Here is a 24,677-nt window from a genome sequence, read left to right as displayed (position 1 = left end):
GCAGATTAAAATGCTCATTCAGTATCTCAACCATGCCCTCCATTTCCATGTGTCTATTGAAAAAACAACAGCCTGTAAGGACAAATAAGTAACTCCTCTATTTGGAGTTAATGAAATCTTTCAATAATGCTACTTTAGGGCCCTTAATGCCATGCTTTGAGTTATTGAATAATCTTGCCACATGGTGACCAGCGCCCTGGGAGAACCATTTTAATTAAAGACTGTGACACCAAGCATCAAACCCTTATTCGAATATTATAATGAGCATGTTTAAGACTTTTGGTGCATTTGATGGATGCAAAACTGTGTACAGTCTTGTTCGCCTTACTTGAGAAATAATGTACTGGCACTGGAGGGGGTGCAGAGGAGATTCACTAAGTTGATTCCGGAGTTCAGGGGACTGGCTTCTGAGGAGAGACTGAGTAGACTGGGACTATATTCATTGGAATTTAAAAGAATGATGGGGGGTGGGGGAGTGGTGGATGTGATAGAAATATATAAAATTATCAGGCGAATAGTTAAGCTAGAAGCAGGGATGTTGTTTCCACTGGCGGCTGAAATTAGAACTTGGGGCATAGCCTCAAAATAAGGGGGAGCAGATTTAGGACTGAGTTGAGAAGGAACGTCTTTACCCAAGGGGTTGTGAATCTCTGGAATTCCCTGCCCAGTTAAGCAGTTAAGGCTATATTGGTGGATTTTTTTGAGGCAAAGATAGATAGATTTTTGAACTGTAAAGGAATAAATGGTTACGGTGAGCGGGCGGGTAAGTGGAGCTGAGTCCACAAAAAGATCAGCCATGATCTTATTGAATGGCGGAGCAGGCTCGAGGGGCCAGATGGCCTACTCCTGCTCCTTGTTCTTACAGCGAAAAATTAGCTTAATGTTTTTCCTATACGGAATGAGTATGTGTATGCCTTCCGCCATATTGGATTCTTATTGGCTGATTTACACTGTAAAATGGTGGGCAGAATGATCAAGGTTTCCCCCTTGTTTCTATCCTATTTCTATTGCAGAGAGATCTGATGCGATGCTGGTGTGCAGTGCTCAATACTTATCCTCCCTTCTGAGAAGCGTGATTCAACTTCTTCAAGTAACACATGGCCCAGCAGAGTAGAACTGAGAACCTCTATTCTCCGTATCCTCACATGCAAATATGGATCAACACATTGGGTAACCGACCCTCTGGCCAGGAGCCTCCACAAGAAATTAATATTAATCTGCAGGACACTGCTGTGGGCAACCCTGGAGAAAAATCAAAGGCACATTAAAAGATCGCTTTTTGTCATTTTCTTTGAACATTTCTCTCACACAGATGTAAAAATATTGAAAATTGGGGGAGGGAAAAGTTGTTTGCCATCATCCAATTGGGCAAGTCCTTTTTGCTTTCCAGTTGGTGTGGGAAGGCAGTGCATCACAAGCGTGGATGTGTTGTCCGACTGATGGCTGGATTGGGGAGGGGGGGGGGGGGGGGGAGGGGCAAAGTCATGTGATTGAACATCCAGGAATACATCTAATCACAGTTGGCAACCCTACCAACAAGGCCTTTCAATATTGACAATCAAAAGCACTAAAATTGAGTATTTCTCTAAGTTTTCAAGTTATATTTCCTACAATGATCTAGAATATTCTTCTTTTAGCCACGACTTTTGAGATGACACTTCTTAAACATCATGGGGACTGTCGGAACAATTTTAAAGTTATTTAGCATAACTTTGGGTGAGTAAACTATATAATAGTGTGCACTTTACAATAAGGTGTAAAATGGTGGAAATCTGGGATATGTTTATGCTCTTGCTCTTCCAGCTAATTCTCTCTGTCTCTTTTCTCTCGTCATGCTGCGGTATGGTTCCAAGTTGACTAGTAGCCCTCAGATGCCTCTCCTGAGTGGCCTTTCTTCCTGGATGACTTCAGGTCGTCAATGCAACCTTGTGGAAGGTGAATGCATCAGTGCTGCTGAGCTCAATCCTCTCCACCCCATGTACCATTCCAATTGAGCTGACTATCCTCTCCACCCCATGTACCATTCTAATTGAGCTGAGTTCAATCCTCTCCACCCCATGTACCATTCCAATTGAGCTGAGCTCAATCCACTCCACCCCATGTACCATTCCAATTGAGCTGAGCTCAATCCACTCCACCCCATGTACCATTCTAATTGAGCTGAGTTCAATCCTCTCCACCCCATGTACCATTCCAATTGAACTGAGGTCAACCCTCTCCACCCCATGTACCATTCTAATTGAGCTGAGTTCAATACTCTCCACCCCATGTACCATTCTAATTGAGCTGAGCTCAATCCTCACCACCCCATGTACCATTCCAACTGAGCTGAGTTCAATCCTTACATTATATGCAGGTGCAAGTTTTGTGATCTTGCCTACCGCGGGAATTGTCCGATGACCTCGGGCAGGAATTTCCAGTTCCTGGGTGGGTGGAACAGGAAAATTCCACCCACAGTGTTTTTCATGGCCTGAAGACATTCCAATAAGACTCTTTAACAGTGGTCCTCACCCCCCCTCCAATTTTCGGACCCATACCCTGGGTGTCAATGACACGGCGGAAAATTTATGCAGATAATTTTTTATTTACTCACTGAGCAATAGTATATTCTTAAAGACTAGTTGCTTAGTAAGAGCAGCAGGAGCTTGTTTCTAACTGGTCGGTCTGCTGAACAAATTCTTCCTCATAACGTTTCATGACTTACAATGTCTATCTGCCCTCAGCTGCAGCAACAATGTCCTCATAGGCTCTAACTTTATATCCCTTCCTGACCCAGGTCCCGTGACATCTCAACTAATCCCTTAAGTTAGGTCATCCGTTTGGGTATCGGTGCCTTATCAATTCCACCATGGATATGCAAGACCACCTGTGCGTGGCCAAACCCTCCTCTCAGCAGTGGGTGTCTTCAGGTGCATGCCAGCAATGGATGTAATATCTGGAACTTGATAATGCAGGATAAAGCCATTTCCACATGTCCATAGAGACCATTGTCTGTGAGAGTTGTTATGGACAGAGTGTCTGATGGTTCAATTAGCTTGGCCACCACCTTAATGATATGTCCTGATGCATGCGTGTGTGCATTTGTGTGTGTGCATGTGCATTAGGGGCTGGTTTAGCTCACTGGGCTAAATCTCTGGCTTTTAAAGCAGACCAAGCAGGCCAGCAGCACGGTTTGATTCCCGTACCAGCCTCCCCGGACAGGTGCCGGAATGTGGCGACTAGGGGCTTTTCACAGTAACTTCATTGAAGCCTACTCGTGACAATAAGCGATTTTCATTTTCATTTCATTTCATGTGTGTGCATGTGTGTGCGTGTGTCCCTCTTCAATTAAAACTGTCTTTATTTTTTAATAAGTTCAATATGATGTCTTCGGTCAGAGTTCTTCATCCTCCGTACTGATGTCCTCTGCACCCCATGTTCCTACTACATGGTGAGCTCCATTCGCAGGTCCAAACATCACACCGGGTTACATTTTACTTACAAACAGAAATACAAGAGATATTAAAAATGTCTTACAGCATCCACCCTTAAGTGTATAATTTTGCCGACAAGCATTATCACACTTTTACAGATATCACTGGTGAGTTGGTTAGTGAATGCGGTGGCACAGTGGTTAGCACTGCTGCCTCACAACTCCAAGGTCCCAGGTTCAATTCCGGCCCTGGGTGACTGTCTGTGTGGAGTCTGCATGTTCCCCCCTTGTCTCCGTGGGTTTCTTCCGGGTGCTCCGGTTTCCTCCCACAGTCCAAAAATGTGTAGGTTAGGTGGATTGGCCATGCTAAAGTGCCCCTTAGTGCCCAAAAGGTTAAGTGGGGTTACTGGATTATGGGGATAGAGAGAAGTGTAGACTTAAGTAGGGTGCTCTTTCCAAGGGTCCGTGCAGACTCGAAGAGCCGATTGGCCTCCTTCTGCACCGTAAATTCTATAATTCTATGATCTTCCTCTTTCTAACACTTCAGTAACACTTTCAGCTGCTGTTTTGCTCTGTTACATTTGTGTAAATACACAGGTCATAAAACAGATACAATAAATGACGACAACACTCTGTACATCCTTGAATCCAAGGATGTATTTCGAGGCTATGACCAATGTCCCACCAGTGCCTATCACCAGTGTCTGGTATTTCTACCTTACTTTCCTTGCTCTTTCGTGGAAGAGCATAACAATATTTGTTGGAAGTGGTAATTCTCTGTAATAGTCCAAAAGATGTTCATGCAGCATGACATCTTCTTTGGTGATCACTCGCTAACGGGTATGATTGTCCACCTAAGAAACTTTGTGTCACTGGTCATGGGTTCTGTGAGTCCTTGCATGGCTGATGTGCCCGATCTTAGAGCTACATCTTCGATTGCACACTTGGTAAGTTTTTCGGGGAAGTGGGACCGGCCCATGGACTCTCGATTGCTGATATTCTTTTCTCAGGCTCCTTTTCTGGGCCTTCTCTTACCGTTGGGTGCCCTAGAAGAATTGTGTCCTGTTCCAAGACCTGTTTGAGGCCAAAAGTGGATCAGAAAGGAGGGGGGGGGGGGGGGGGGGGGGGTTTGGGGGGAACCAATAGATGCCAACAGGACCACATAAAGCCGACAGAGACAAGGAAGGAAAAATGAAATGAAAACCGCTTATTGTCACGAGTAGGCTTCAATGAAGTTACTGTGAAAGGCCCTTAGTCACCACATTCCGGCACCTGTTCGGGGAGGCTGGTACGGGAATTGAACCGTGCTGCTGGCCTGCCTTGGTCTGCTTTCAAAGCCAGCGATTTAGCCCAGTGAGCTAAACCAGCCCCTAAACCAGGAAGGAGGAGGCAGCAAGGGAGGAACCCAGGGAATTACCAGGAGGGGACACTGGAAAAGAACGAAGAGGGGAAAAGAGGGGAAATTTTGTCTATTATTTTTATATTGTGTACGCTCCCCTGGCCACAGAAAAATACTTTTCACTGTACTTCGGTACATGTGACAAAAAATCAAATCAAACCAAATCAAATCAGGGCTTAAGACGCAGACCAAATAACAATTGTACATAACAACTATCTCAATCACCTGCTGTATAGTTTACAAATATAAAATTTATGAAAAATATTTTTAAAAAAATATTCAGACGTTCCCCAGCTGCCAAACTGGATCAGGACCGATGAGAGGCGTGACTGAACCAGGCCATAATCCTGACTCAATCCCTGACAACAAGCTCCTGAGGACTGCCGCCATCTTAGCAGCGGCCCAAACATGGAGCCATTTTCACTGGTGGATTAGTAACACTTCACCTGACAACATTGAAATGAGGCCAAAGGATCGGGAGAGCATCAGGCCTCCACCGTCAGGTACCTGGGATGGTGACATAGTGCACAACAAAAGCAGGCCACAGCCCAATTTCTGGTCCTTCGCATGCCTAAGTGTGAGGCAAGTGTTTTTTCCAACGTGAGACCCTTGGGCGGGATTCTCCAGTTCCCCTGCCGCATGTTTCACGGCGGCGCACCCGTTTGTTGGCGATGGGATTCTATCTTCCCACCGCTTGTCAATGGGGTTTCATATTGCAACCACCCCACCATGCCGCTGCGAAACCCGTTGGTAAGGATGCGCTCCAAGCGGGAAAAGTGAACCGCCGTTATCCCACAACAGGTTGCCCTGCACAGGTAGCACGCAGCGGAGTGCTATGGCCCAGGGTTTAGAGAACCCCAAAGTGTATCACCTGACCCACGACCTTTCCCAGATTGCGGTATGGGGAGCACACGGCCCACTCTACAGGTGTGGTGCAACGGAAATTTGAAAGTAATTTTTAAAGCAAAACAATGTTTATTCTATGAACTCAGTTCACCTTTTTAAAACATACAGCGAACATCTTAGCAACCATCAATTCAAATACACCCCCCAAAGAATACAACACTAAGTCATTCTTAAACTTTCCTTTTCACATCCATAAGACAAAAATCCTTTTTACAAAAGCACATCAGGTTTAAATTCTCTACTGAGAGCAGTTATCACTCTGAATTCACCAAATGATCTAGAGATAGTCTTTAGATGGCAGAGATATTGGAATTACACCTTCTTTGGCTGGCTTCAGCTCCAACACTGAAACAAAACTCAAAAACACAGGCACACCCAAGCTTTTCCTCAAAGCGAAACTAAAAAGCAGAGCCAGAGCTCAGCTCCACCCACACTCTGACATCACTGCAGGCACTTGAGCAGACAAACATTTTTTAAAGTGACATTCCCATGACAGGAGCCCTAATTTACTCACATCCCATTCGAAGGCTTTCAATGCTGCATCCTCCCTTGATACAAGTTGATGAGTAGAGCACTAATGTGCAACACCTGAAGACAAAGAGGCTTTTCATTGCCAACTTTCTCCTTTCTTTAAGGCACAATTTGTCGCGCGGCTCAATGTTTCTTTGATCTAATGTCAACTATTTCTTTTTTAGGTGTGTGTTTATCTACAATTATCATAGAAGGTCCAAAAAACGCTTTTGTTTTGCTTAACTCTGATGCTACATTCAACTGCACAGTGTCTCAGCCTTGGCATGTTATTATCTGGTTAATGAACAGTGCACCTGTCCTTACTATAGTACCGAAAGGACCGATTGTTACAGACCCTCAGTTTGGACAACGTAACTATACAACTCAAGATCGTTTTACTTCTGAACTTGTAATCACCGCAGTGACCCTGAAAAACAATGCGACTGTGCAGTGCAACCTTCAAACTGACGGACATCAACAGGCACGCTTGTTTGTGCAAGGTCAGTATATTTCTCCACTTAAGACCGAGGGGCTTCAATTATGCGGAGAGGACAGGGAAGCTGGGAAAATGTTAAGCGGAGATTTGATCGAGGTTTTCCAAGTTATGAAGAGTCAGTGACCGCAGGACACGAATTGAAGATAATTGACAAAATGGCAAGGAGGAGGTGCGGGGATTTTTTTTTGTGTGCACAGTCTTAGTCTGGAATTCACTACCAGAAAGGCCGTCAAATGTAGATTCAGTATTAGCTTTCAAAAGAGAATAGCTTATGATTGAAAAAATAATATTTGCAGCGTTACAGGCTAAGATCAGGAGACAACACAGGCAGCGCGGTAGCACAGGGGCGACACGGTAGCACAGTGGTTAGCATAGTTGCTTCACAGCTCCAGGGTCCCTAGTTCAATTCCCGGCTTGGGTTACTGTCTATGCGGAGTCTGCACATCCTCCCCGTGTGTGCGTGGGTTTCCTCCGGGTGCTCCGGTTTCCTCCACAGTCCAAGATGTGCAGGTTAAGTGGATTGGCCATGATAAATTGCCCTTAGTGCCCAAAAAGGTCAGGTGGGGTTCCTGGGTTGCGGGGATGGGGTGGACGCATGGACTTAAGTGGGGTGCTGTTTCCAAGGGCCGGTGCAGACTCGATAGGCTGAATGGCCTCCTTCTGCACTGTAAATTCTATGATTCTATGTTAGTTTCTTAAAGAGTTGGCATATGCACAATAGGATGAATGGCCCCTTTCAGTATTATATGATTCCACGATCAGCACCTCATCTTCTATTTCACCATCATCCCTCTTGCTATTTAATTACTCCTATCCTATCATAGACCTTCCCTTTTGTTCTTTGCCCTTACCGACTTTCCCTGCCTCTGAGCTTGTTTAAAACCTGTCAGACCTCTTTTCCCAGGGGCAGAATTCACCCATCCCTGCTGTTCACGGCTGCCACCAACCTCCCCTCCGGCAACCCCCCACCCCCAACCCCCCCCCCCCCCCCCCCCCCCCACCCACCCACCCGCCAACCATTCCGCTCTGAGTTGGGGTGAAAGTCCTGTCTCAGTGAACTGCTGCCCAATCTGAATGGCCAGCCCAGTGGGGTTGGTTTTGGATGATCATGGCCTCAATGCTAGTGCGCATGACTCCTTCAAAGACACTGATATTAGCTTGCCTGTCCTCCCAACTGATGTGGAGAATCCGCCTCAGACAGGGTTGATGGTACCTTTTCAGGGCCTTGAAGTGGCATTCCTTTGTAGTCCACGTTTCTGAGCTCTATAAGAGAGTTGGGTGGACGACTGTTTTGTACGTGAGGATCTTGGTGCCAGCACGGACGTCACGGTCATCAAAAACCCTCGTCCTTACGCATCCGAAGGAGGAGCACATGGATTGGATACAATGTTGGATTTCCGCATCTATGTCCCTAATAGAGGAGAGGTGGCTCCCCAGGTGAGGTGGCTCCCCAGGGAAGGGAAATGTTCAAGGTTTGATTGGGTTTCTCCATCGACCTTGATGGAGGGAGAGACTGGATCTTGTATATTTTAAAATGGAACACCAGTAAAACGGAGAAACAAGAAACTGATTCTTTTCCTTCTGGGAGACGATTACAATAACAGGGGAGAGGAGGGGAGACCTGGTTGGGGGTGGCGGTGGGGGGGGGGGGGGGGGGTGAGGAGGTAATAGAGGGCATTACCAGCCAGAGAGGGAGCATCGCTGGAAGGGTGATCTCGAAGGGGAGCCAGTGAAGGTGGGGACCCCGTCCCCCTACTCGGGGCTGATGGTTGAGCAAAGCTGGCCTCCTTCCCATCCATGAGCGCTTCCCTTCTTCCCTCTAAACCTCATTCAAGGAACTCATTCGGGGCCTTCCCTTCCCTTGCCCCTGTGCAATTGGAGACAGGTTAGAGCATGTAGGAAGGTGACAGCATAGCAGTAAATTTCTGCCCTAGCTCTGACGTGAGCTCATTGACCAGAAGCGTTAACTCTCATTCTCTACAGATGCTGCCTGCCCAGCTGAGTAGTCCCAGCAATTTTCCATTTTTCTTTGGCAATTTGTCATACGTCTTTAGCTCTTTTGAGTTTTCACTCTCAGCAACTTATTCTTACATTATCTGGAAACCTATTTTGCAGCTAAGGTATTAGACAGCATCTGAGGGTTGTTTTGCATCCAGAAGGTTTAAGGTGAGGATGGAGTGCTGGTTTTCTGTCAAGGTTCATATATCAGGCCACATTTTGACTTATTTGTGACCATCACATAGGCCAGATGTGAATCACTTGAGTTGATGAACACCACTATTTCATTCAATAAGATCAGAGGTTTCAAGCATGAGATGAAAAGGGTGGCAGTCAGGACTGGGGATTAAAAAGATAAATTGAAAGATGGAAGGAAATGCATCATGGTGCTTTTCATACCAATCAATTATAGAAGCGAAGGCAATCGTTCCCATGCTCTTCACCTTGTGTACTTTGATTTCTGTGGTGTATGCAATTCTTTACACACTTCAGGTGCTTGAGGAGTATTTTTATCCGGTTCAGGCTATTTCCATTCATCTCCCTCCCCACCTGCTTCTGCTTTCACAACCCTCCATTACTTAGGAGAATGGATAGGCAGCCAGTTCTATCTCATTACACAACAACATGGGAAAAACTCCTGACACTTCACAGGAGAATCTTCGATCAAACGTTACCACCGAGCAACATAAGGAGACATTAGGACAGGTGGCCAAAGGTAAAAGACTTTAAGGCCTGGATTTTCTGACCCTGTCATGGAGGGGCCCGCCAGAAGGCCATTCACTTTCAGCAGGTCCGGCAGATCCCGTTGGAAAATGCCGGCAAAGTATCGCTTATCAGCATTTTTCTGCAACTCAGCACAAAGCATGCATCCAGCTCTTTTCAAAGGTGATTATTTGATCGAACTTTATGTAGAGCCACCCTTACTTGACCTTCTATAAAGGTCCCTGTCTGCAAAAGCGTACAATTTGGATGCGGGAACCAAAAGTAATATTTCCATATTTGAAATTAAATGAAATGAAAATCGCTTTTTGTCACAAGTAGGCTTCAAATGAAGTTACTGTGAAAAGCCTGTTAGGGGAGGCTGGTACGGGAATCGAACCATGCTGCTGGCCTGCCTTGGTCTGCTTTCGAAGCCAGCGATTTAGCCCTGTGCGAAACAGCCCTGGTGACACTGAACTTGGTGGGAAGGTGAATGGTGAGGAGGACGTTAAGAGGCTTCAAGGTGATTTGGACAAGTTGAGTGAGTTGGCAAACATGTGGCAAGATGCAGAATAATACGGATAAGTGTGAAGTTATCCATTTTGGACGGAGAAACAGAATAGCAGATGTGGTAGCATGGCTGCTTTAAGGGGGCGGGCTTTGTGGTCCACGTGACCGGCCCGGGACCAATCGCGTGGGGACCCCAACCAGTAGAGAGAAAGCCTGGGGCCCTGGGAGAAGTGGCTTGGGCAGTATGGACCTCAGAGCTGGAGAGTCAAGACATAAACATCATTGCTCTTTGTCTGCATATAATTGCCTTTGCCCACTGTTAATAAACCCCTTTAGTGTTACTGAAAGTCCCCAGTGTACTGACTCGAGTCACCACAACAGAGCATTATTTAAATGGTGATGGAATGGGAAAGGTTGATGTACAAAGGGACCTGGGTCTGGTGATTTCCCTTTAATGGCAACACAGCAGAGTAAGGGTCACATGGCCTGTGTGACCAATTGGGGTTCAGGGTGTGGAATCACCCACGGTGAGAGAGGCTCCGAGGCAAAGAGGAATTTTGGGACTGAGCTTCAGCCATGAGGCTGTTGTATAATTCTTATCAATAAATCCATTTTGTGTTTATTAATAAAATCTGTGAAAAGTGCATCTTTACACTGGGTGTTCTAGTCCACCAGTCACGAAAAGCAAAAATGCAGGTACAGCAATCAGTTAGGAATCAAATGATGTGTTGGCTTCCATTGCAAGAGGACTTGAATACAAGACAAGGAGGTCTTACTGCAGTTACACAGGGCCTTGGTGAGACCACACCTGGAGTATTGTGTGCAGTTTTGGTCTTCTGATCTAAGAAAGGATTTACTAGCCATAGAGGGAGTGCAGCGAAGGTCACCAGACTGATTCCTGGGATGGCAGGATTGTCATACGAGTGGAGATTGGCTCGACTGGGCCAGTATTCACTGGAATTTAGAAGAACGAGGGGGGATCTAATTTAAATATAAAAGATCCCGATAGTACAAGACTGACTGAACATAGAACATACAGGGCAGAAGGAGGCAATTCGGCCTATCAAGTCTGCACCGACCCAGTTAAGCCCTCACTTCCACCCTATTCCCGTAACCCAATAACCCCGCCTAACCTTTTTGGACACTAAGGGCAATTTATCATGGCCAATCCACCTAACCTGCACGTCTTTGGATTGTGGGAGGAAACCAGAGCACCCGGAAGAAACCCACGCAGACACAGGGAGAAAGTGCAGACTCAGCACAGACAGTGACCCAGCGGGGAATCGAACCTGGGACTCTGGTGCTGTGAAGCCACAGTGTTAGCCACTTGTGCTACCGTGCTGCCCACTGGATGCAGGGATGTTGTTTCCTCTGACTGGGGGTCTAGCACAAGGGGGTCACAGTTTCAGGATAAGGGATAAGCCATTTAGGACTGAGATGAGGCGAAACCTCTTCACTCAGGGGGGGGTGAACCTGTGGAATTCTCTAACACAGAAAGCTGTGGAGGCCAAGTCATTAATATGTTTAAGAAAGAAATAGACTTCTAGACTCTAAAGGTGTCAAGGGGTATGGGGAGAGAGTGGGGGCGTATGGTGTTGAGATCAGCTATGATCATATTAAATGGTGGAGCAGGCTTGAAGGGCCGAATGGCCTACGCTTGCTCCTATTTTCTATATTTCTATGAAGTAACCGATAAGTTGGTTACAGAAAAGTGCCTCTTAAAGAAGTCTCTGTTGTCGTCGTTAGATTAACTGTAAGTTTTATTGACAAGTAGAAGTAGTTACACACGTACAGTAAAGGACATAGGCTGGAGAGTTAAGTGTTGAATCACAAGACTCATCCATTGTCATTACTTGTGGTTATGTTCAGGGGAAAGTCGACAAGCAAGACAAAACGGTTCTTGAACTCATTTGTGGTCACCTTGCAAATGCAGCAGGCAATTAGGAAGGCAAGTGGCATGTTGACCTTTATTACAGAGGGTTGGAGTACAAGAATAAAGAGGTTTTGCTACTGGGAATACTGTTGGGCAGTTTTGGGCTCCTCATTTAAGAAAGGATATACTTGCATTGGAGGAGGTACGGCGAACATTCACTAAATTGACCCCCGGATGAGCAGGTTGTCCTATCATGAGAGGCTGAGTAAACTGGGCTTCGATACTCGAGAGTCTGAGGGGTAATCTCATTGAAACCTCAAAGGTTATGACGGGGCTTGACAGGGTAGATGCTGAGAGATTGATTCCACTGGTTGGAGATCTAAACCATGACAGCACAAACTCAGGATAAGGGGTCAATCATTCAGGATTGAGATGACTCAATGAAATGAAATGAAAATCGCTTATTGTCGCAAGTAGGCTTCAAATGAAGTTACTGTGAAAAGCCCCTAGTCGCCACATTCCGGCACCTGTTTGGGGAGGCTGGTACAGGTTGTGAATCTTTGGAATTCTCTACCCCAGAGGTTTGTGGTGGTTCCATCAATGAATATCTTGGTCAGGATTTTCTGTTTCCGATCGCTCGGGGGAGGGGGGGGGGTTCGGTTCGGGAATGGGAAATATTGCAAGAACTGCAAAGTCACGTGTTACGTTGGCATAAGGGCATCGTGTGATTGGTTCCTCCCCTGCCACTGTCAGGGTGCATTTCCCAAAGTTTAATGGCGGGAACATCGTTTGAATATATTAACGTATCAGGCCCCTTCACCTGAATCATCCCCTCCCCCCAACCGTCAGAACATCGAACCTGGTCAGTGTGATGGCAGAATGGAAAGAATCACAACTGGCCCCCCAAGGTGTGCATCTGCCGAGCAGACATCCCAGAGGAGTTCAGATGGGTGCAGCAGTCAGGGGGGAGAGAGTTGTGTCCGGGCAGTGCCTGGGGAGTGCCAGTGATCAATGCCTGGATAGTGCAGGAGGGGGCTGGGAGGAGAAGATGCAGGGGTGGGGTTCCAGGGTGAACTCCTTTGTTCTCTCTTCTCTATGGCGGCCTTTAGAAATGGCGCAGCAATCATCAGCTGTCTACGTTGTTGGCCGGCCAGGGTGAATCAGAAGCTGCCCCGCAGCGATACATCCTGATACCTGCCTCATAAAATGTTTCACTCCAAGTCCAGGACTGTATGGCAGAGACAGCTGCCATTGCTGTTGGCGGCATCTACACCACTTTTCCCGCCCGGCATCGACCTTTGCTGATTTGTCTAGAAAATCTCATCCATTCTAGGCTGGGGTAGACAGATTTTCAGTCTCACAGGAAATTAAGGGATATGGAGAGCGGGCGGGAAATTGGAGTTGAAATCCAAAATCAGTCTGATTGTATTTAATAGTGGAGCAAGCTCGACCAGCCATATGGTCTAATCCTGTTCCTGTGTTCTTCTTTAAAATAACTAACAGAAGTTTGATGCATGGATGAGGATATGCTCTGAGATTGGACTCACTGACTGGTAATTTTAATGCATTGAAATAAATTTTACTGCATACTTTAATTAAGTTATACCTCTGTAATAAAGCAATTTATTTCCTTTCTTTCGATTGTTATCATTCATCCATATGTCATTTTTTAATGAATGAGCAATGTACCCAGAATGAATTTCCATATGGATAATAAAGTGATAATTGAATTGAAATTGATAGGACAGTATATATAAGCAGAGCCAATTCAGGGCACATACCTTGCTGCAATAGGAGACCTAAATTCAATAGCACTTTCATGGAGCCACTGTGCCATGTCTTTGATTTTCTGCTGCTAAAGCCTTCACCAGCTGGGTTTCTCAGTTTGGGCAGAACCCTGAGAGCTGGTTACTTCAATGTAAAGTAGTGCAAGGGTTATGTTAATGGACTAATAAACCAGAGGGCTGGACTAATAACCTGGAGTATATGATGACGGGCCGAATGGCCTACTTCTGCTCCTGCGTCTCACGGTCTAATGGGTCCTATGTCTTATGATTTCAAATGTCACCCTGGCAGATTACGAATTTGAATTCAATTTAACATTAAAAGAAATCAGGGAATAAAAGCCTGACATCAGTGGAAGTGAATATGAAGCTGTTGGATTGTTGGAATAACCTCGCTGATTCATCAGTGTTCCTTAGGGAAGGACATGGTCCATCCTTACCAAGTCTGGGTTTACATGTGACTCCAAGTTCTACATCAAGGTGGTTAACGCTTAGCGAACCATTGAAATGTTATGGTACAGAAAGAGGCCATTCAGTCCATCGGGTTTGCATCGGCCTAAAAAGAACATAAAAAACAAATAGCCACCCAATCAAAGGCCAACTTCCAGGTCTGCAGCCTTGCAGGTCACAGCAATTTAGGTGCAGATCCAGGTACCTTTTTAAACAAATTGACGGTGTCTGCCTCAATCACCAAACTGCAGTCAGCAAATTCCAAACCTCCACCACCCTCTGGGGGAATAGGATTTTCCTCATGTCCCCTCTAATCCTCCTACCAATCGCCTTAAATCTGTGCCCCCCGGTAACTGACCCCTTGGCAGAAGTCAGGGTATGTCTACTCTATCTAGACCCCTCATGGTTCATGATCTGGTACACCTCAATCAGGTCACACTCCCCCCCCCCCCCCCCCCCACCCCCCACACCCCCACCCCTCACCCTCCTCAGTTGTCAGCAAAGCAATCCCAGCCTATCCAATCTTCCCTCATAGCTGCAGTCTTCAAGCCCTGGCAACATTCTTGTAAATCTCCTCAGTGCTTTCCCCACAACAATTATGTAATGACTGATCAAACATAGCCGGGCAGTTGTGCTCAAACGTTACCAGTGTTTAATAACGCAAGCTTCTCCAAACAGTTGGGGATGGCTGATAAAGCCGACCTTGTCAGGGACGTTCAACTCCTGAGAATAAATAATAGAAAATACACTCACGCATGTCGGTGATGGAAAAAAAATGTTTGACAGCAAGGAAGTGATAACAAAGGATGAATAAACCACTTAAGCTATTTTTAGAATAATTTCTAATTCAAGAGTGTTCAGAAAAATAATCGTCAAACTTGTCTCTGACAAAGCTAAACTTCTGCTGTTATTTTGCGTCACAGTTGCTGGGATGGTATTTTTTGAGAGCAAGATTTCGTCTGTGGTGATAAACCAGAGCACAGACATTGTCTGCAAGGCAGAAAGCTGGAGCCCTGCGCCGACTATCAGCTGGACTATAAACCAAACAGCTGTGAATGCAAAAATGTACACCAACACTTTTCATCCAGCTTCGGAACATCTCTACAATGCCGACAGCACCTTAAATCTCACACTTTCTGCCAATGCTGAAGTTCAGTGTCTTGCCACCATAAAGGCACTTCCTCAGCCTAGAACTGCTGAACTTTTCATCACCGTGAAACCACGTAAGTATAATGCCTTATATATGTAAGCGACATTAGGTTTGTTGATGGTTACTGATTGGTCACAATGTCAAAATCTGTATTAAACCAAGGCTGTGTGAGGTTCCTCTCGATGATTCACTAGATAAGACCACAAGTCCTAGGAGCAGAGGTAGGCCATTCGGCCCATCAAGTCTGCTCCACCATTTAATGGGATCATGGCGGATCTCAACTCCACTTTTCCACTTTATCCCTGTCACCCTTGATTCCCTTACTGTTAAAAACCTGTCCATCTCAGTCTTGAACATACCTTTTTCAAAAAAAAATTTAGAGTACCCAATTCATTTTTTCCAATTAAGGGGCAATTTAGCGTGGCCAATCCACCTACCCCGCACATCTTTGGGTTGTGGGGGTGAAACCCACGCAGACACAGGGAGAATGTGCAAACTCCACACGGACAGTGACCAAGAGCCGGGATCGAACCTAGGACCTCGGCGCCGTGAGGCAGCACTGCTATCCACTGCACCAACGTGCTGCCCGTCTTGAACATACTTAACAACCAGCCTCTACAGCCCTCCGTGGTAAATAATTCTACAGATTCACTATCCTCTGAGAGGAGAAATTCCTCCTCATCGCTGTCTTAAATGAGCGACCTCTTACTCTGAGATTATGCCCTCTGGTCCTAGAATCCTCTGGTCCCCTGAGAATCCTTTGTGTCTCAATAAAGTTGCGTCTCGTTCTTCTAAACAAAAATGAGTACAGGCCCACCTACCCCATTAGAAAACCCCTCCATACCCAGGATCAACCTAGAGAACCTTCTTTGAACTGCCTCCAATGCCAGTATATCTTTCCTAAGATAAGGGGGCGAAAACTGTTCCCAGTATTCCAGGTGTGGTCTAACTAGTACTTTGTATAATTTTAGCAAGAATTCCTATTTTGCTTTCCCAATTACCTGCTGAACTTGCACGTTAGCTTTTTGTGATTTATGCATCGGGACCCCCAAAACCTTCTGTGCTGCTGCTTTCTGCAGTCTTTCTCCATTTAAATAATAATCAGCTTTATTCTTCCAAATGAAGTGCAGAGCTTCACATTCTTCTACATTATGTTCCATCTACCAAGGTTTTACCCCCTCAGCCCACCTGTATATATCCCTCTGTTGACCCTTTGTGTCATCCTCACCATTTGCCTTCCCACATATTTTCCTTCCCACCTATTTTTGAGTCATCCGCAAACTTGGCAACAGTTCACTCACTTCCCTCGTCCAAGTCATTGATATATATTGTAAATAATTGTCAGTTCGGTGAAATTGAGTCATGTAAAAGAGGGTCCTCTCAATATTATCCTTTAGAAATTGAGGAATTTGACTAATGTTAGTGAGAGCGCCATTATCATTGGACTCTGTGATCCCCAAGCCGATGAAGGGAAAACAATGAATTTTCCTTTGATACCTGTTGAAATGCGAGTGTCAGGTGAGGACCAGGTGTAGTTCCATCCATGGCCAAATCTCTTGCCGACTTTCACTCTACGCAGAGCTCTCAAAAGAGGAATGGTCCTCTTAGTGAGGTGGATGAGCACCTACACTAACCATGAAACCAGCTGTAACATGAGTCTGTGTCTGAGGACAGAGAGGAGAAAATTCCGAAGATTCATTCGAACCTTCGGGTGCATTTACAGTGGACAGGCTACTTTTATGCCTAATCACATGACAGGGACGCCATCTTAGTGATAGCAGTACTCAGACTGTTGTCATATCACATGACCTGAAGGGAAGTATGAACCAAGCTACTTTCAAGAGATACTCCGTTTTATGAAGGAAAGGTGTCTGCAGGTTTATCGCAAAAACGCCAGCTTCTAATAGACTTGTGATGTTTAATGCTTATATTTTGAAGGTTCTTGCATCTTTGCTTTATATGTTTTGGTCCAATTTATCAGTTTGTTGTGCAGTACAAGAAACTAATAGGGTTAACTGAGGCAAAAGAACATACAAGAATGGAAGAGACCAGTACAGTCCATCAGGCTGGTCAAAGGTACAGACAGTATAACACACCCTTCTGTCTTCGATATCTCTCAACTCTCCCTCCACCAAATATCTATCCAACTCCGTGTTGAATTTATTACCTCAATTAGTCCTCACCACTGCCAAAAAAACACACTGTGAATTGAGTTCTTAGTGGCTGGATGCTTTTTTACCTGTTAATGGGTTTCTGGTACATAGACTAGTTTTTTTTTAACTAATATAAATTTAGATTACCCAATTATTTTTTCCAATTAAGGGGCAATTTAGCGTGGCCAATCTACCTACCCTGCACATCTTTGGGTTGTGGGGGCGAAACCCACGCAGACACGGGGAGAATGTGCAAACTCCACACGGACAGTGACCCAGAGCCGGGATCGAACCTGGCACCTCAGCGCTGTGAGGCGGTTGTGCTAACCACTAGGCCACCGTGCTGCCGTACATAGACTAGTTATATACCATTGATGCACTGGAGGCCCTGATCTTAGTTATTCTACATATTCCCCTTCTCAAACTGATTGTTGGTGTTTAATGACTATTTGTTAATCTTTCAACAAATTTGTGTTCACAAAAAGGGGGTTACTTATCGATCAACATTGAAGCTAAGCAGTGCTGACAGTCAGAACATGCACACTATTCTGCATGATATGGATAATAATAACAAGAGTGGCACCTAAAGGAGCTGGTGATGAGAACATCAACACTTTATTAAATTGATCAAAACTTGTCGACAATCATGACACCTCAGGAAAACAATATGCTAATGAATTAACAGTTTATTCCCTTTTTAAATATTGCCGGTGTTATGACTTACTTTGACAGTTACATAATGAGAAAGAAAGAAGGAGTATATAAGAAATATTTACATTTATAAAGCATCTTTCATATCCACAGGATGCCTTGCATTGCTTCACAGTCAATAAAGTTCCCTGTGAAGTGTAGGCATTGTTGTGATGTACGAAATGAAGCAGCTAATTTGTGGACAGTAAGCTCCCACAAAAAGTTGTGTGATAATAGCAGTTAATTTGTTTTTGTGACATTAATTGAGAGATAAATATTGGCTAGGGCCGTATGAGAATAGTGCAGTGGGATCTTTTGCATCTGCCTGAGAACTCAGATGGACTTGATTTAACATTTTGTGCAAACAACAGTATCTGTGACAGTACAGCACTCCCTCGGTACTGTACTGGTATATCAGCCTAGTTTTGTTGTGCTCAAGCCCTAGAGTGACACATGACCCTCCAAACTTTTAACTCAAAAGTGAAAGTGCTGATGCATCAATGTTTCATAGGATTTTGCAAATCTCCTTATATTATGACCACCTCAAAGTCACAGAGATTCTGCAGAACATTACACTGAGAGAAGAATGTCATCAATGTAATATTTTGTGATAATTATATCATAAAAATGCTTGCATTTCTATCGTGCTTTTTCCAACCTCAAGACAGCCAGTGAAATATATTCCAAATGTAATCACTATTCTATTGTGGAAAATGTAAAGAACACAGGATTCCAGTATTTTGCTTTTATTGCAGAATCCTGATGTCCTTTGTTACTTCTTCTTATTAAACAGGGTTATTTCACAATAATTCTGCAGTAATCGAGCTTTTATTTGCTACGTGGAAAAGTAACTGCCAGGGCAAGTGTGTCCGAGATTTAAATTGATGGCCTGTGGTGAGTTAACAGATCTTAGATGGTTGATGATGGGGATGCAAACAACTGGTCCCAGGGCAGGAGGGTCAGCTAACTGCAAACACCATTTTTGTCAAATGCACAGGCATTGACATTGGGTGATAACCGGCTCAGACTGAGTCTTTACAATTTCAAAGTCAAACAAGCTCACATAAGACCATAAGACATAGGAGTGGAAGTAAGGCCATTCAGCCTATCGAGTCCACTCCGCCATTCAATCATGGCTGATGGGCATTTCAACTCCACCCACCAGCATTCTCCCCGTAGCCCTTAATTCCTCGCGACATCAAGAATTTATCTATCTCAAATGACAGTGCTTCCGAGGTTCTGGTTCCTTTTTCAGTGCCTGCCCATATTTATCCCCAGGGCCTTCTTTAGGAGAGTGACCGGCAGTATTCTGAGCTTTGTGTGGGCACATGGGACTCCGAGAGTGAGGAGGGTATTCCTGGAGCGAGGAAGGGATAGAGGCGGGCTGGCGCTGCCCAACCTTCTGGGGTACTATTGGGCAGCCAATGTGTCAATGGTGCGTAAATGGGTGATGGAGGGGGGAGGGGCGGCGTGGAAAAGAATGGAGATGGCGTCATGTAGAGGTACAAGCCTGGGTGCCATGGTAACGGCACCGTTGCCGCTCTCCCCCAAGAGGGTTACCACGAGCCCGGTGGTGGCGGCGACCCTAAGAATCTGGGGACAGTGGAGACGGCATCGGGGGGGAAACAGGGGGCTCGATGGAGGCTCCACTGGGTGGCAACCATCGGTTCATCCCGGGGAACACGGATGGGGTATTCAGGGGATGGCAAAGGGCGGGCATCAGCAAATTGAGGGACCTGTTTATTGGCGGGAGGTTTGCGGGCCTGGGGGAACTGGAAGATAAATTTGGCCTTCCCCAGGGGAACATGTTCAGATACCTGCAGGTAAAGGCGTTTGCTAGGCGACAGGTAGAGGGATTCCCTTTGCTGCCCTCGCAGGGGACGATGGACAGAGTGCTTTCGGGGGTGTGGGTAGGAGAGGGGAAGGTGTCTGACATCTATAAGGTAATGCAGGAGGTGGAGGAGTCGTCAGTGGAGGAGCTGAAGGCTAAATGGGAGGAGGAACTCGGGGAGCAGATAGAGGATGGGACTTGGGCGGAGGCCTTGGAGAGAGTCAACTCCTCCTCCTCATGTGCGAGGCTTAGTCTCATCCAATTTAAGGTGCTGCACCGGGCCCATATGTTCGGGACTAGGATGAGTAGGTTCTTCGGGGGTGAGGACAGGTGCACCAGATGTTCGGGGAGTCCTGCGAACCACGCCCATATGTTCTGGGCATGCCCAGCACTGGAAGAATTCTGGAAGGGGGTGGCGGGGACGGTGTCGAGGGTGGTTGGATCCAGGGTCAAACCAGGGTGGGGACTCGCGATTTTTGGGGTTGGGGTGGAGCCGGGAGTGCAGAAGGTGAAAGAGGCCGGTGTCCTGGCCTTTGCGTCCCTAGTAGCCCGTCGAAGGATTCTGTTACAATGGAAGGATGCAAGGCCCCCAAGCGTGGAGACCTGGATCAGTGACATGGCGGGATTTATAAAATTGGAAAAGGTCAAATTTGCCCTGAGAGGATCAATACAAGGGTTCTATAAACGATGGCAGCCTTTTCTGGACTTCCTGGCTCAGAGATAGGTAACTGGGTCAATAGCAGCAGCAACCCGGGGGGGGGGGGGGGGGGGGGTGCATTATTGTAGTGTTTATTCTGTAACTTTATAGTGTGTTAATTTGCGTTGTTGTTAAAATGCTGGGTTGTTCATGGGGATGGGGCGAATGTATATGATTGTTAATATTATTGTTATTTTCGGTATTTTACTAAGGTGCGTTATTGTTGTATAAAATCAAAATTTCTCAATAAAAATTATTTAAAAAAAAAAAAGAATTTATCTATCTCTGCCTTGAAGCCATTTAGAGTCCCGGCCTCCACTGCACTCCGCGGCAATGAATTCCACAGGCCCACCACTCTCTGGCTGAAGAAATGTCTCCGCATTTCTGTTCTGTATTTACCCCCTCTAATTCTAAAGCTGTGCCCACGGGTCCTCGTCTCCTCGCCTAACGGAAACAGTTTCTTTGCGTCCACCCTTTCTAAGCCATGTATTATCTTGTAAGTTTCTATTAGATCTCCCCTTAACCTTCTAAACTCCAATGAATACAATCCCAAGATCCTCAGCCGTTCCTCATATGTTAGACCCGCCATTCCAGGGATCATCCATAAGAAGGAGATACTTGGGCGAGAGTCTGAAGCAAGACCAGTGCCCTTGGAGTTTCTATCCCAGCTAGTGTCAACACTTTCCGGCGAGATAGGGAGCAAATTCGACCTTGACCTGAACTTCCCTCTGGTGTTTTGAGACAGGGCCTTGAATTCAAGCCCCATAGCTCCTTATCGCCAAGTCCATATTATCAGGAAGGTTTGTACATTCGGGTTATCAGTTATTGACTAATTCCTTGAAGTGTTTGACTTTGCAGCCAATCAAGATGAAACCTGGCTGATTGTTGCCATTGTGGTACCTATCATTGGGGTTATCCTGCTCATAATACTCATCATAATAATTGTATTCTGCATAAAACGATCCAAACATACTGGTCAGTACCTTTTTTTTATTCATCTTTAAATGCTGACGTACTTATTTATTTGCAATTTTTTTTTTTATTGGATTTGTTCTTTGTTTGCAACATATTAAATTAATTTGTGATACTCGCTATTCAAGGTAATTGGGCCGAAGTGGATTGGAGTATGCTTTGATGTTGTATAATCGGACGGTGATATTCACATATGTAGGAAATGTTTGTCCCTTGGACTCTCCAACTGATGGTTGTTTGAGTATTTACTGTACTGCAGGTAACAATTACCTGCAGAAAGGCAATCTTTATTTAAAATTGATAAGGTGCCAGGACCGGATGAGATGCATTCAAGGGTACTGAGGAAAGGGAGGGTGAAAATATGCAGAGGCTTCAGTGATAATCTTCCAGCCTTCCTTAAACACCGAGGTGGTGCCAGAGGACTGGAGAATTGGGAATGTTTCACCCTTGTTCGAAAAGGGCAGCAACAAATCAGTCAGTTTGACTTCAGTGGTGGGCAAATGTCTGGAAACTATAGTTCAGGACAAAATCAACAGTGACTTCGATAAGCGCAGGATAATTAAAGAAAGCCAGCATTCAATGGGGAAAAATTGTGATTAACCAACTTGGAGATTTTTGAGGAGATAACAGAGAAGGAAGATAATAGCAATGCTGCTTGATAAAGCGCCACACAACAAACTTTTGAGAACATTCTAGCTCATGGAATAAAAGGGAAAGTAGGCACTTAAATAACAACTTGGTTGAGTGACAGGAAACAGAGTAGCAATGAATGATTATTTATCAGATTGGAGGAAATTTGCAGTAGAGGTCCCCAGGCTTCAGTGTTGGGACCCTTGCTCTTCCTGATATATATTCATGACCTAGTCTGTGGTTTTCAGGGCATTCTTTCCAAATTTGAGGATAATACAAAGATTGGACATGTTGTCTAATATGGGTGGCATGGTAGCACAGTGGTTATCACTGTTGCTTCACAGCGCCAGGGACCCAGGTTCTATTCCCGGCTTGGGTCACGTGCGGAGTCTGCATGTTCTCCCCTTGTCTGCATGGGTTTCCTCCGGGTGCTCCGAATCCCTCCCACAAGTCCCGGAAGACATGCTGTTAGGCGATTTGGACATTCTGAATTCTCCCTCTGTGTATTCGAAAAGGCGGCTTAGTGTGGTGACCAGGGGATTTATAGGGTAGATTGTAGTTTAGTTATAATATTGCTTGTTTTAGGAATAGTGATCGAACTGTATAATAAATAGTGTAATTAATTTTAGCTTTGTTTATTTGACTTAGCTTTTTGTGGTCATTGCAGTGTCATGTGAGCCTACTTGTGACACTAATAAAGATTATTGTTATGAGGATGATCTTGAACTTCAAACGGACAGAGACATATTTGTGAATTGGGCAGACAAGTGGCAGATGAAGTTAAATGCAGAGAATTGTGAGTTGATTCAATTTGGCAGGAAGAATGTGGACAGGCAGTATAAAAAAAGGGATAAAACTCTAAAGGAGGTGCAGGAACAGAGGGATCTCAGTGTATCTCTCCCATTTAAGATGGTGGGCATGTTGAGAGAGCTGCTAATAAAGCATATGATATCTTAGCCTTTAGTAGTCGGTATGACATTATGTATAATGTCTAGCATATTAAGGGTTAATGTAATACTCAGCCGACCACTAGATGGAGCTAGGAGCCAACCTATAATATGGAATCTCTCTCAGCCTTCTGGGGAGAGAATGTAGAGACGGCGGGAGAAGGCTAGAGAGAATAGGAGCAGAGCAGAGAACAATTTGCAATAGTGTGCATGAGACAGGTGTTAGTATAGTGTAGATTGTAGTTTAGTTATAATATTGCTTGTTTTAGGAACAGTGATCAAACTGTATAATAAGTAGTGTAATAAATTTTAGCTTTGTTTATTTGACTTAGCTTTTTGTGTAGATTACAAACCCTCCTGAGTATCAGCGACACAAAGAACACCACAAGAGGGACATTGAGCAAAAGAGTAAGGCGATCATGTTGAATTTGTATAAGACGCTAGTTAGGACTCATCTGGAGTACTGCGTCCAGTTGTGAGAGCCTGACTTGAGAAAGGATGTGAAAGCATTCGAGAGAGTACAGAGGAGATTCACAAGAATGATTCCAAGGATAAAGAACTGCGGCTATGAGGATAGATTGGGGAGGTTGAGACTGCTTTTCTTGGCAAATTGAAAGCTAAGAAGAGACTTAATAGAGGTGTTCAATGTCCAGAAGGGTATGGACAGCGTAAATAGTGAGAAACTGTTTCCATTCAAGAGAGCATAAAGAACTAGAGGGCACAGATTCAAAATAATTGGCAAAATTAGTAAAGTGATGTGAGAAAAACTTTTTCACGCACTGGGTGGTTGGAGTGTGGAACAAACTTCCTAAGAGTTTGCTGGTGGCAGGTTTGATCGAGGTATTTAGAAGTGAATTGGATTGCTATCTGAAAAGAAAGATTGTTCAAGGTTTTGGTGATGAGGCATGGGGATGGGATTAGGTAGAATGCTCTTGCACAGAGCCAACACAGACTCGATGGGCCAAATGGCTTCTGTGATTCTGTAATCCTGAGGTTTAATTTCAGGTAAATGCAGGACTCTGTGTCAGAATCCGATTTCATCTGCGCTCCCAGGGCTTTTGATAGTTATCCTACCTTGAGTAAGGTGCATTAATTTCTTTAACATGAATAAACTAAATTCTGACACTGTAAACTAAGATAGGGATATAGGAATGGAGCTCTAGAATATAGGCCAATGTGGTTCATTTGTCAAATTTCCTCAGTTGTTATCTCAACAGACAGCTAGCTTGTTTCACCGTGTTCTTGCCAAAGCTATACAACATTCCTTTTCAGTCAATCTGTGCAATATGTTCACCACTTCCATGGACAGTCATTAAATATAAACAGCTCATCTCATCTGAACTTTTGTAATGAGATAGGATTAGAACAAAGAACAAAGAAAAGTACAGCACAGGAACAGGCCCTTCGGCCCTCCAAGCCCGTGCCGACCATGCTGCCCATCTAAACGAAAATCTTCTACACTTCCTGGGTCCATATCCCTCTATTCCCATCCTATTCATGCATTTGTCAAGATGCCCCTTAAATGTCACTATCGTCCCTGCTTCCACCACCTCCTCTGGCAGAGAGTTCC

General features: G+C 45.1%; 1 protein-coding gene across 7 annotated transcripts in view; it reads left to right on the top strand.

The window, feature by feature from the left end:
* LOC119968770 (immunoglobulin superfamily member 5-like) overlaps positions 1 to 24,677 on the top strand; it is a 93,174-nt gene that overhangs the window by 17,515 nt on the left and 50,982 nt on the right. For 3 of the 7 annotated variants that reach the window (XM_038801477.1, XM_038801474.1, XM_038801478.1), the window contains exons 2-5: positions 1,638 to 1,716; positions 6,413 to 6,727; positions 14,961 to 15,260; positions 21,402 to 21,533. In XM_038801477.1, the coding sequence (XP_038657405.1) occupies positions 1,671 to 1,716; positions 6,413 to 6,727; positions 14,961 to 15,260; positions 21,402 to 21,533 (793 nt within the window). In that variant the 5' untranslated portion in view covers positions 1,638 to 1,670. Of the gene's footprint in view, positions 1 to 1,013; positions 1,171 to 1,637; positions 1,717 to 6,412; positions 6,728 to 14,960; positions 15,261 to 21,401; positions 21,534 to 24,677 lie in introns of all 7 variants that reach the window. The other 4 variants (XM_038801476.1, XM_038801475.1, XM_038801481.1 and 1 more) reach the window with 3 other exon arrangements.

The sequence above is a fragment of the Scyliorhinus canicula genome, chromosome 7, assembly GCF_902713615.1.
Source record: "Scyliorhinus canicula chromosome 7, sScyCan1.1, whole genome shotgun sequence".
NCBI lineage: Eukaryota > Metazoa > Chordata > Chondrichthyes > Carcharhiniformes > Scyliorhinidae > Scyliorhinus > Scyliorhinus canicula.
The sequence above is the reverse complement of the archived record's forward strand: the minus strand, read 5'-3'. Positions and strand labels throughout refer to the sequence as shown.